This window comes from Bombyx mandarina, chromosome 25 (genome assembly GCF_030267445.1).
Source record: "Bombyx mandarina strain Sakado chromosome 25, ASM3026744v2".
Classification (NCBI taxonomy): Eukaryota; Metazoa; Arthropoda; class Insecta; order Lepidoptera; family Bombycidae; genus Bombyx; species Bombyx mandarina.
This window is the reverse complement of record NC_143231.1, coordinates 6859184-6872058: the sequence shown is the minus strand read 5'-3', so window position 1 is coordinate 6872058 and position 12875 is coordinate 6859184. Positions and strand designations below refer to the sequence as shown.

Sequence of the window (12875 nt, the reverse complement as noted above, 5' to 3'; positions counted from 1 at the left end):
ACACTTGACGCGAACTCGATCTGATTGTAAGCAAAGAACTTTATGAAAACACTACATCTCCCTTACCACTGGTTTGGTTATTCACTCGCGTACGATGCGCAATTAAATGAATGTTTGGTTTCAAAAATCTTTTCTGTTTCTTGAACACATTTACGTTAAAATGTCGATCGAAATGGCAAAGGTTTATTACAAATCTAAGACAAACTATCTTTTAAATTTGAAATTTTTAGTTATAGTAAATAAATCGCTAAAAACTATAATTAATTGTACCGTTCGTTATATTGTGCAAGAAAGCGATCCTTTTCACGCAGCGTGGGATATGGTTCTAGTCCAAAAAAAATAATCGATATAATCCTATTAATTCAATATAAGTCGTATTTCATAATGTTGCAATATCATAAAATACTGAAATAACGTATTTTTGATAGTCTCATATTAATTGACTCTCAAACATATATGATATTTCGAGTGAGAAATAAATGGTAGGACTTGTTGTTCGGGCGAGCACATAGAGGCCGTCGAGTGTCGACTTTGAATGATAGTCGGAGTCGAAGCGAACGAAGGGGAATGACACCTTTTTCGGGCCAACATGTTGTTGCCAGATGTTAGCCTAAAAAGTTACAAAGTACATTGAACGGCGCGTAGCACTACCGAGAACCATAGTCCGGTGACAGTCAGTAATGTATTTTTCCTTATTTAAATTTCGAAATTCACTGAATGCTATAGTCAATTCTAGCATAGAGTATATCTGACAGCTCCAAGTATTGAAATAAAAAAAATTAACACAAAACATGGAATATTTTGAAATAATTAAACAAGTAAACTATTTTTCAATAGTATCGTCTGTATTTATACAACTGTGTCATTGATGATTTTCCACAATATTCTTGAGTTCTTATTCTTCTTTCTCAAGCGTTTTGTATTGAGTAAATCACCAGCAACCAATGCCGTGACCCGAGAACCCCGCATGGTCAGTCGAATCGCTATCCATGGACTTGTTTGACGACCGACTCTACACAGAAAATCACGCGATTCTAAGCCTTAAGCAGACGGCAGACATTCGAAGTCAACGGTGCTGTTATCAGTCAGTGATAACACCGTGAATACTGAGCCGAACGTTGATGTACACTTGTAAACGAAAACATATGCTCACGGACGTGCGACCTAGAGCTTAGATAGCGAGTTCCAAAGCGACGATTCAAATTCTGAAATACAATTTGATTGTTAGCAGTGAGTAGGCAAAGCGAAATGTCGCAGTCTTGTTTACGAAAAAGAGGCGTTATTTCAAAATACCTATTTCGGAATTTCAGGACCGAAATCAACTTCATAACAATTAACGATACGACCCCCGCCTCTAAATTCCTCGCCCCGAGCGTGCCCGCTATACGACGCCTTCGCATAGATAGAATAGAGAGCGGTTTCGGAACGCACCCGTACAGGGGCTGCGTCTGTGTGCGCCGGCCCGCTGTGTGCGTCTGTACCGACACACTCACACAGACGTGGCGCCGGTGAGCGCTGTTCACCGCACTCTGTGAGCGCAAACAACCATCTATAAGGCCACGCTATAGCTGACAGAGAGCTGCGCCGCGACACAGGCCGACTCTCTCTTAGCATTATAATAATATTATAGTACACATATTTACATTACTTTTACTAAAATCGTTAGACTCCTGGAAATTAACGAAATGAACCACTGTGTGTATTTAAAACGAATATAAATTATTATGTAAGAATTATTACAAGCAATGATGTTCGTTGTTATGACAAATTGACTTTAATCTTTACTACTAAATTTAATACTAAATTCTTATGACATTTAACGTTTTTGTAGCACTTATGACTGAATTGAAGATTGTGCCCGACTCGCGAAAACCTTGCATCATCATTTCGAATTCTTTAGTATTATTGCTATTTTAAAAATGCAAGGAAAATAATATCTAATATTCATTTTCATTATTTATTTTTTAACGAAATAATCAAAGAGATTCAGACTTTAGTCACGCGTGAATAGTGTAAATAACTTTTAGTTATAAAGGACTGATTTTAATAAAATAACGAAAACCACTTTAAAACAAAATACATTCATGAGATTCATTAGCCAATTAGCAACGAGTGAGTCGAAACCACATCTGTGTATTCACAGTCAGAAAAATATATACTACATAAAATAAATGTAGAGCGAAGAAAGAGAAGCATGTTAAATGGTAAAATAAAGGATAAAACATAATTAAAAGATATCTGGATGAAAACAAAAATATCGGACGTATCATACACAATTAAAAAAATAAAGTGGAAATGGGCACATCATCTAATAAGAGGCAAAACAGAAAAATTGGCTTAATTAGTAACTGAATGGTAAACCCGAGAGGGGAAAAGAATAAAAAGACGACCTTTCCGAGTGTGGGTAGACGACATAAAGGCCATTGCAGACCTCTACGTGGAAGAGGAAATGCCACGACCGGGGCTTATGGCAGGATTTGGGGGAGGCCTATGCAAAAACAAAACAATCTTTGTTGATGTCAAACGTTTAGAAAATTACATTAATAGTATGCACCTTAATATGAATTAAGATTGTTAATAAAGACAATAATAATAAATAATAATATTAATAAATGTTTGACTCATTATTATATCCAATATTATAGCTTTTTCACAAGAATCAATGTTACAAGTGTAAGGCTTATGATTATTTATATTAATATGATTATATAGAGTGTAAGGTTTATGATTATTTATATGATTATATGGAGTCCTGTACATATTAAGAATTATTATTAAATATGAGGTTTATATTGCAAACCATTAAAATATTGTTAAGTTATAAATCCAACAGTTGACAAATGTCGTCAATAGATGTCACAGGCCAACAAAGTTACATCGCGGTAGCGTTGTGTGTAAAAATTAGTATAAGAAGTCCAAAGCAATTTTGAATGAATCAAGAACCAAACGCATCAATGTAAAATTAGCAGATTAAAGAAGAGTGTGAACAAGGTTAGCTTGTTTAATTTATATGTCTGACACCCAAAAGGTCAGAAGCGGGATAAGTAAGGCTCTAGAAAACTACCCTTACTACGCCCACGGCTCGGTAAAACGTAAGTTATTATTAATTATTTACATGTGATTCAGTATTATTAAATATTCTGGTGGTTGTGATTTTTTTTTATATTTATATGAATTTTCTTTGTCTTGCTCCTCTTTATAATACAAACCTGCACTGAGTCATTTTTTTTATCATTGCCTTGTAACCGATCAGTGCAATCGCACTGAACAATCGACCACGTAATGATCACATGTGCGTTGGGTTGAATTAACTATCAATGACGATTAAAGCTTTGACTTAATATAAGTAATTAAACTTAAAACAACAAATTCATTCTACCCACCTACCGTTTTATTTACATGAGAGTTTTATAGGTTCTATTAGAATCTAACGACACTCGTTATTGCATTGATTTAAATGTTTACATAAATGTAAGAGTGCGTCAGGTCTTTGGAAATACATGATTTTCGATGAATGCACATGCATAATAAAGTTAGTTTCTTTTCTGTTCCCCGTTCCACGAGTAGTCCTCTTCTAGCTTTTCGGAACGTACCCGATATTATGCCATTTAAATTACCCTATTCTACTTTTTGCAATTATTAAACCCGGTTAAAGCAGTTTATAACTATCATCATTCTAAGCTCCACAATGTGAGTTTCAGTTACGCTCATCAACTGTGACGTGGAGGACGACACTAGCCGAGGGGAAGGGTCTAGTGCTCGGCTAGTAAGAGAAAGTGGCTTAATGATAAAAGGAGCCCATGTGCTTAGTCGAGGGGAAGGACTAACACATAGGGAATGACCAAGGAGCATCCGAGGCTGAGGATGTAGGTCACATGTGCTTAGTCGAGGGGAAGGACTAACACATGGCAGTGACCAAGGAGCATCCAAGGCTGAGGGTGTAGGTCAACAGGGAAGGATTGGGAGGATGAGCTCGCGGATAGAGCAAGGAGCATCCGAGGTTAGGATGTAGGGTCCATGTGCTTAGTCGAGGGGAAGGACTAACACATGGGGAATGACCAAGGAGCATCCGAGGCTGAGGATGTAGGTCACATGTGCTTAGTCGAGGGGAAGGACTAACACATGGCAGTGACCAAGGAGCATCCAAGGCTGAGGGTGTAGGTCAACAGGGAAGGATTAGGAGGATGAGCTCGAGGATAGAGCACGGAGCATCCGAGGTTGAGGATGTAGGTCGACAGGAAAGAATTAGGAGGAGGAGCTCGAGCATAGAGCAATCGGTACCATTGGATAAAATGGACAAGGACACGATGATTCGAAGAGAACGGTTGCGTGGAAAGCGATCGAGTGAACGACGATCGCGTAAGCAGCGGTCGAGCAGGCAACAATCAAGCGGCTCTGACGACAGGGACGAATACGAAAGAAGGAGATGGAAAACAAGGACAAGGACAGGACAGAGGAGACGGCATGCGTCTTCCTCTTCAGGATCTGATATGGGGTCACTGCAGCTTCCACGCAAGGTTAAGCGTGGTAAGGAGGACGACGGTTCAGATACAAAGGTATTAGTAGATAAATTCTTGATTATTCTTGACAAAATAAAAGGTTCAGATAAGCCCAAACTTACGTTCAACACAAATGTTATCCCCAAATTTGACCCAATGGCAAAGGAACAAACTATCCTTACTTGGCTGACGAAAGTAGAAGAATGTGCTCACATATATGGATGGGAAGACAGGGAAATTATCCACTATTCCTTGCCCAAGCTTTCTGGTGTCGCTAAAACTTGGTATCAGGGCTTATCTAGCCTATTATTTTACATGGACTGGGTGGAAACAAAAACTTATAGAATCTTTTCCCCAAAGCGAGGACTATGCTGAGTTATTGCATAAAATGTTAGCAAAAACAGTTAGATACGGTGAGTCGTTTGAACATTACTATTATGCGAAAATTAACTTGTTAAATCGTTGCAAAATTTATGGCAAGGAAGTGGTAGACTGTTTGCTGTACGGGGTTGAAGATCGTGCCGTTAAAGTGGGTGCTCAAGCCGCTCAATTTAAGCAACCTGAGCAAGTGCTCAAATACTTTAGAACCGTGAAGCTAGGCAAAGTTCGTGACTCCATTAACGATGCCAACCTGAAAAAAAACAAATCAATCTGGCACGAGCAGGGCGGGCCCTAGTAGTAACGGAATCCGTTGCTTCAATTGCAACGAAATAGGTCACCCTAGGTTTAAATGTACAAAACCTATCGTGAAGTGTACGACCTGCGGGAGGATTGGTCATTAGGCGATTAACTGTTTTAAAAATGAAACTCCGATTAATAAAGACGATAGTCAGGCCTTAGATAAAAATAATGTACAAAACCAAGTATCTAATGTAACTGTCGATGATCGCGCTATTGATAAATATATACTGGATATAAAGATTAACAACTCAGGGGTCAAGTGTCATGTAGATTTAGGGAGTCAATGCTCGTTAATTAGACAGAGTACCGCTAAGGAGTTGAACCTGAATATCGATGTGAGGGAAGGTATGCCGGTATTAAGAGGAATAGGAGGAAACCTGACTTGCTCTTTAGGTGTAGCTACCGTGAGTGTAGAAGTTCAAGGGTTAAAAGAAACTATTGAAATATATGTAGTAGAAGATTATGTACTAAATTACTCTGCATTACTTGGACATTCCTTTACAGAGAAGCCTGATATTATAATGACTAAGACTCCGACTAAGATCGTATTTGAAAGACTCGCGTGTACTAAAATAAGACTCATAGTGGAAGATGACACGGAAATAGATGGTAACATTGTACGTCCCATAATTGTTAATGCTGATGGGCAGGGAAATGGTAGCATCTACGTCCATGGCTCGTAAAGGGGTGCTGAAGGAAAAGAGAACTACCTTTTTCCCGGGGACTGGATGAAGAGATCAGTTGCAATCCTGAGCTAACAAAACAGCAACGCGAAGAACTACAAAAGTTATTACTTCAGTATAGCGATTGCTTCTCAAGTGGGCTCAAGGACCTTGGGTTTACCAACATCACTGAGATAGTGATCGACCTTAACGACACGGAACCAGTCGTGTATCGCCCATACCGTATGTCACATACTGAGCGATAATTGATAAGAGACATGGTTAAGGAGATGGTAGATAATGGTATAGCTAGGGAGTCATATTCATCATATGCCAGTCCTATAGTCCTGGTACAAAAAAGAATAGTGAGAAACGATTGTGTGTGGACTATCGAGCTCTAAGCAGAAAGACCAAAAAGGAACACTACCCCCTACCAAGAGTCGAGGATCAGTTGGACCTATTATCCGGTAACACCCTATTTACGCCATTGGACCTTGCTTCCGGGTACTACCAAACACCAGTCGCTGAGGCTTCCCGTAGTAAAACTGCCTTTGTAACACCTGATGGGCAGTATGAATACAACCGCATGCCTTTCGGACTAGTTAATGCACCATCTGTGTTCCAAAGGACAATCCATAAAATATTAAAGGAGGCCCAAATTAAATATGCTGTTGTCTACATGGATGACATACTGATACCATCCAAGGACTTTAGGGAAGGCATCCAAAGACTAGGCGAAGTTCTACAGCTTCTGAAGAAAGGCGGACTCACACTGAAATTAAGTAAGTGCTATTTCTTTTTGAATGTCATAGACTTTCTAGGGTTTGAAGTGAGTGCTAATGGTATCCGCCCAGGTAGTAAAAAAAAAAAAAAATTGAAGCCGTCTCAAAATTCCCAACACCTACCAATCAGCACGAATTGCGCCAATTTCTGGGTCTGTCTGGGTTCTTCAGACGTTTTATAAAGGGATATGTTACGATAACTGCACCGTTAATGGATTTACTGTAGAAAGACGCTAACTGGAGTTGGCCGAACAGGATCAGGCGTTCACAGGCTCTAAAAGCGCTCTGATGGAGTGACCGGTGCTAGCTCTATACGATCCTAAGTCTGAAACCTAGCTACACACGGACGCTTGCAAAGAAGGCCTAGCGGGTATTTTACTGCAGCGTAACTGTAATGGTGCATTGCAACCAGTTTCCTACTTCAGCAGGAAAACTACCGCTGACGAACGCAAGTTTCATTCGTACGAGCTCGAAACTTTGGCGGTCATTGCATCTCTCAATCGGTTTAGGGTTTATTTAGTGGGAATACCGTTTAAAATCTTGACCGATTGCAATGCACTCAGGTCCACTCTAACTAACGTGACTTGATACCTCGCATAGCTAGGTGGTGGGTCCAACTTCAGAAGTACGACTGTACAATCGAGTACCGGCCTGGTGTTAGCATGGCACACGGGGATGCCCTAAGCAGAAACCCAGTGAATTCTTCTTCAGGTAATACACATGCACTAGATGTTTTACAAATACAGCAAATCGAACAGGACTGGATTGCGACGGTACAAACTGCAGATGACGAGATAAATAAAATCAAAGGATTCTTTCTGACCCTTCATCGGCGGAGGTAGCGGACATACACAAAAACTACAGACTGAAGAATGACCGTGTTTACCACGTGGTAGGTGACGAAATAAAATGGCTGGTACCCAAAAGTGTACGCTGGCAAATTTTAAAAATGAACCACGGTGACGTTGGCCATTGTGGTTTTGAAAGAACCCTACAGCGCATCCGAGGCCATTATTGGTTCGCAAAAATGCGGCGTTTCGTCCGGAAGTATGTTACCTCCTGCATGGAGTGCGCGTACCGCAAAGCTCCAGGTGATAAACGAGAAGGAGAGCTCCACCCAATCGAAAAGATAAAGGTACGAGTAAGGCGTTTCAAGATTTTACGACCTCTTACGGGATCAAACATATTGTAAATGCCGTTGCAATGCCTCGAGCAAACGGGAAAGTAGAAAGGTTTAATAGAACGATTTTAGATGCTCTATCGACAGCCAATCACGGCGGCGACGACAAGTCGTGGAACAACCACATCACTGATATCCAGGTTGGTATGAACACAGCTCGACATAAAACTACCCAAAAGAGCCCCTCTGAGCTACTATTTGGATTTAACATAATTAGTAGAACGGAAGGCATACTTAGTACGATAATCAATGACACCCTAAATAGGACTCCCATTGAGGAATTGGCGGAAGTCAGACGACAGGCTAGTAAAAAAATAAAACAGCAACAAGTTAAAGATGCAGTCAATTTTAATAAGCATAGGAAACCAGTGAGGCAGTACCAAAAAGGGAATTTAGTACGCTTAGCAAGGCAGGCTCCGCACGATGGAAAATCTCAAAAGCTCTCTGTTAAGTACCAAGGCCCTTATCGTATACTAAAGGTTCTTCCCAATGATAGGTTCGTGGTAGAAGATATACCAATGACTCGCAAAAAAGGTAGAAGGTATGAAGCAGTTGTATCTATTGATAAGATTCAGCCTTGGATGTCGTTCTGTAGAGAATTAGAGTCTGATGAATCTAGTAATAGTGTTGATGACAGTGATTAGATACTTGATTACTCAGTTTATGTTGGACATTTAGTTACTTAAGAAAGAAATTGTTATTTTAATTATTATTTTGATAGAACTTAAAACCATGGAAACGATTTAGCGATAGATATGTGTATGTACTTAGAATTTATAGCAAAAAAAATGTTAAAAAAAAAAATGTTACACGTCATATATAAACCTAGTGTATAATTAATTGCATTTATTATTATTATTTTTGTAACATATACTTTGTTTTTTTTTTTTTCTTGATCTCAAAGCGAAGGGTCTCGCTTTAGGTAGGATGGCCGAGCTGTAAGGCTTATGATTATTTATATTAATATGATTATATAGAGTGTAAGGTTTATGATTATTTATATGATTATATAGAGTCCTGTACATATTAAGAATTATTATTAAATATGAGGTTTATATTGCAAACCATTAAAATATTGTTAAGTTATAAATCCAACAGTTGACAAATGTCGTCAATAGATGTCACAGGCCAACAAAGTTACATCGCGGTAGCGTTGTGTGTAAAAATTAGTATAAGAAGTCCAAAGCAATTTTGAATGAATCAAGAACCAAACGCATCAATGTAAAATTAGCAGATTAAAGAAGAGTGTGAACAAGGTTAGCTTGTTTAATTTATATGTCTGACACCCAAAACAAGGTACTATAAAAATACGTGATTATATTATGTCCAATATAGAAGTGATTTATAAGTATTTTTTTGTTCATATGTATTTAATGTATATAGGTTTCCTATACTGTTTTCTCTGGTTAAAAAAAAAATTATAGGTATTGTGTATTAAGTTTTGATAAAACCAAAAAACGCTTAAGTATTAAATTAAATATATGTGATATGCATAGTAAAGTCAAAATAGTCTTAAAAATAGTTAAAAAAAACCCTACAAAAAAGCTCGCCTGATGTATTTATTTCTAAAATTCGATACACTAGACTCACTCTATATAGTATTAAGGAAGGCTTAAGTTATGCTTTATATTTTACCAAAAGAACCAATTCGATAACTCTTACCAATGCTTTTAAAAATCGAAATTAAACTTCCCATACAAACTAAATCGTGAAATGGTGAATTGGCTTGAGGCGCGGCGCCGCCGGTATATTTCCGACATAATACCGCTGCGTCGAGCGATTACTACTATATATTCTATATACATTTAATAGCTATACAGGCGCGCATAGAACTGGCCGTACTTATGTGAGCGCTACGTGGCGCGCGCACTCAGCGCTACAGCGCTTCGCATTCGAGACCGTCTATTCATACAAGAGTGTGCAGCGGTTCAGCGTAAAGCTTTCTAGGCAGTCAGCTTATTATTATCGTAGATTGGCGTCGGCGCAACTACACGGCGTTAGAAGGACGTTCCGTTTTAAATATCAGGTTTTATTATTATGAAGAGCGGCGCAGCGGAGTGCGGACGGTGCGGCGGACGGTTGCGTGCGATAACATTTGACATTCGTAATTACTCGAGCGCGGACAGCGGTGTGGCGCAGGCGAGGCCGGCTCCGCGGCCATTCCGTCGGACTCCGGACAAAGAGGTCGCGCGTTGCGTCAGCGGCCGCCGGTTTGACAATCGCGCGTCGACGCCGCCCGCGCCGCCCTCACTCACTCGCCCGCATTTCACATACACTGCCGAAATATACGTCAGCCTTGAATGACACTACCCGCAACATTACCAAATGCTCGCTTCTAGTTATGTTTCCGCACTAACATAATTAACTCTATTTCACATTAATATCAATGTAAAAAAAAGGGAGCTGAATTATTTGAAGTAATAACACCGTTAGGAGCTTTATAAATACTAGGTTCAGACGAAAAATAGTAGTAGGTACTAAGCGGTAAATGCTTGTCTCCATAAAAATAACTTTAATTTCGAAACCGAGAATTTTATTACACTTTCTCGATTTTCATTCTCTATATTCCTCTTTGCGAAAACCATAATTTCTGGTATCTTAATGAGCCCTAAAACATCCGAGACAACCAGTCCGCTCTCAACGCTTGTCACGGAAGTTTATTCCTTAGCATTCTCTTTATAAGAACGATATTAAGAATTTGAGGTCAACTACGTCAGTCGAAGTCAAAGAGCAGAGAAGCAGAGAGAGATAAAACGCCGTAGGAAAACATTCCGTAAAGTATAACACGCCAAAATTCAGAAGACACCTAAAGTTGTGGCTTCTTGGTATTTGATGGGGTTCTCAAACTCGGAAGGGTACGTTCTCGACTGGAGATGTACACAGCTCGTCTCGACTGGATAAAAACACGTAAAGTTATAAGAAGAATACGGCGCCTTTTGCCTCGTCGTAGGAGGCTATTTCCGACGTCGATGTAGCTTGCTGGCTCGCTACTTACCGATGTACGTCATCTATTCAAATGAAGCAATGAATTAGGTTTTGTACGCGCACGAAAGAATGGGACTGTTATCTCGTCTTTAATTTGTCGTTTTCCATGCTTAATATGTGGATATACTATCTTGTTTCAAGTTTTGCTTACCTACTTTTAATGTTTGTAGTTCTTGAAAATTGTGTTGAATAATTTGAATCAAATTCTTATGCCAGATCTACTTTGCTAATAGCTAGCTTATAAATTAGAAAAAAATATTCGGAATTGTGTGTAAATTGGTCGATGCTCTAAGCTTAGAAGTTTTACTTACATAAAAAGTATGAACAAATTATTATATTTACATAAAATCTGACCATATTTATTGTACTAAACTATTTTATGGCTTCACTTTTTTCGCTTTAATAAGTAAATAAATGCCAAACTCATCGTAAGCACTATTATAATATCTATATGTGACTAGGTATATCACGATTGGGATATGATCATCAAGTCTCATGATGTACAACGGTGTTCACGCCATGGACTCACACCAAATAACCATGAGGTGAAAAAAAAACTTATGTGTATATTTTTCTCGACAGTTTCTTGGGCCCTAGATTCGTCATATCTTTCAAAGCTATCCCATAACTTAGTAAAACCTCCAAAAGTTATTAAGCTATGGTTAAATATTTAATATTATGTCTTCTTTGAGTGATTTCTGACGAGTTTACATTGTTTTTGGTAGTCGGTTACTGGCTGGTTACAAATATGTTTTTTTTTTTGTTTTGAATATTGTAGTTTTAATAAGTTCGAAAATGCACTCTTGTATGACAGCTATTTTATGAATTTATCCGTCGGAATTAGTTGAAGCGATTGTTATTGTTTTTTTTTTAAATAGTTCACACACGCATCGTGCGTGTAAAAAAGTCGTATATCCAAAAGGAAGCGCCACGATTTTCATTTTGTTTTTTTGTTTGTTTTACAGAAACTATAAGCAATTTTTGGTCAGTTAATTAAATTACGAAAACCTAATCGTTTTAGGATCATCATACAAAACAATAACATTAAAGTCCGTTTCAATCTGAGCCAATTATTCAGGAATAACCTGAAACTAACTACTATAGATTTATTTTTAAAAATCTGCTTCGACTGCGAACTAAAATAAAATCCTTGTAGGCGTAGCTACACCTTCATAAGTTAACTTGATTGTGCTCTGTTCTGAAGCCAATTTTACTTTAGATATTTGTATTTTGGAAAGCCGTTTTGATTTTGAAGGAAGCAGTAACGTGCTTTTTACGTGTTTCAGCTAGTACCGATCAGGACCTCCACGGCAGGGGCAACGATACAGAACCAGTTTTATATATATATATATATATAATAGATCTAGGATTCGCGGATTCAAGCTCGGACTTCATTAATAGATATGTTTAAAAATTGTCTCAACTGGCTCCCGGGGCCTCAAAAACTCGTTAGCAATGCTCCCTAGATTGTTTAATTTGTTTGTACTCAAATAAAAAATTGTTTATATTGAAAAAAAATATATTTAGCACTATGATCCATTTTTAAATATATAATAGATTTTGTTCTTTCAGAACTTCGTGTTCTAAAAATCGTAGTTCGTATAAAAGTGATTTCAATTTTTTTTTTCTTATTTTCATTACATAGCTGGTATCCTTGTCTTCAGGCGAAAGAGTATGATTCCTCTGCACTTCAAAATGTTGTACGGGGGTAATAACTCGAGCACGCTACGCTTCGTCACTATATGCATAATCAGAGAGTATTTAATTAATTTCAATGTATACTATAGAACAAAGTTTGGTAAGAGACCTTCCCCGATTGTCTAGGATTGGAGCCGTTTTGTCGGGTCTCAGATCATGAGCATGGCGCGTTGTAACGCAACGCGGGAGACAGATGCTCATGTATGTGCGTTCTGAGTCGCTGCGACGTGACGTCATCGCGCTAACTTTAGTCCCGAGCAATGATTAACAAAGCGAATAAAGCTCAAGGATGCCGACAATTATGTCAATAGGAGACCTGCAGTTTCCCGTTAAAAAGTGAATATTTATTATTTATTTATTTATTTATTTATTTCGTTGCGTAGATAGA

The 12875-nt window shown here is 38.4% G+C and overlaps 2 protein-coding genes, 1 long non-coding RNA gene and 1 pseudogene across 3 annotated transcripts; 3 read left to right on the top strand and 1 right to left on the bottom strand.

Moving 5' to 3' along the window:
- Positions 1 to 476: 476 nt before the first annotated feature.
- On the bottom strand, positions 477 to 1718 carry LOC149499854 (uncharacterized). The gene is made up of 2 exons (XR_016325471.1): positions 1294 to 1718; positions 477 to 1205 (listed from the first exon to the last, which is right to left on the bottom strand). It is a non-coding gene; the product is annotated as an uncharacterized LOC149499854 (long non-coding RNA).
- A 1013-nt stretch (positions 1719 to 2731) lies between these two features.
- Positions 2732 to 4874, top strand: LOC149499853 (uncharacterized). The gene has a single exon (XM_089738730.1). The coding sequence runs from the start codon at positions 4185 to 4187 to the stop codon at positions 4872 to 4874; it is 690 nt and encodes a 229-aa protein (XP_089594856.1). The 5' UTR covers positions 2732 to 4184.
- A 653-nt stretch (positions 4875 to 5527) lies between these two features.
- On the top strand, positions 5528 to 8124 carry LOC149499852 (uncharacterized; annotated as a pseudogene).
- Positions 7828 to 8448, top strand: LOC149499851 (uncharacterized). Its single transcript, XM_089738560.1, has one exon. The coding sequence runs from the start codon at positions 7828 to 7830 to the stop codon at positions 8446 to 8448; it is 621 nt and encodes a 206-aa protein (XP_089594686.1).
- The last annotated feature ends 4427 nt before the right edge of the window (positions 8449 to 12875 follow it).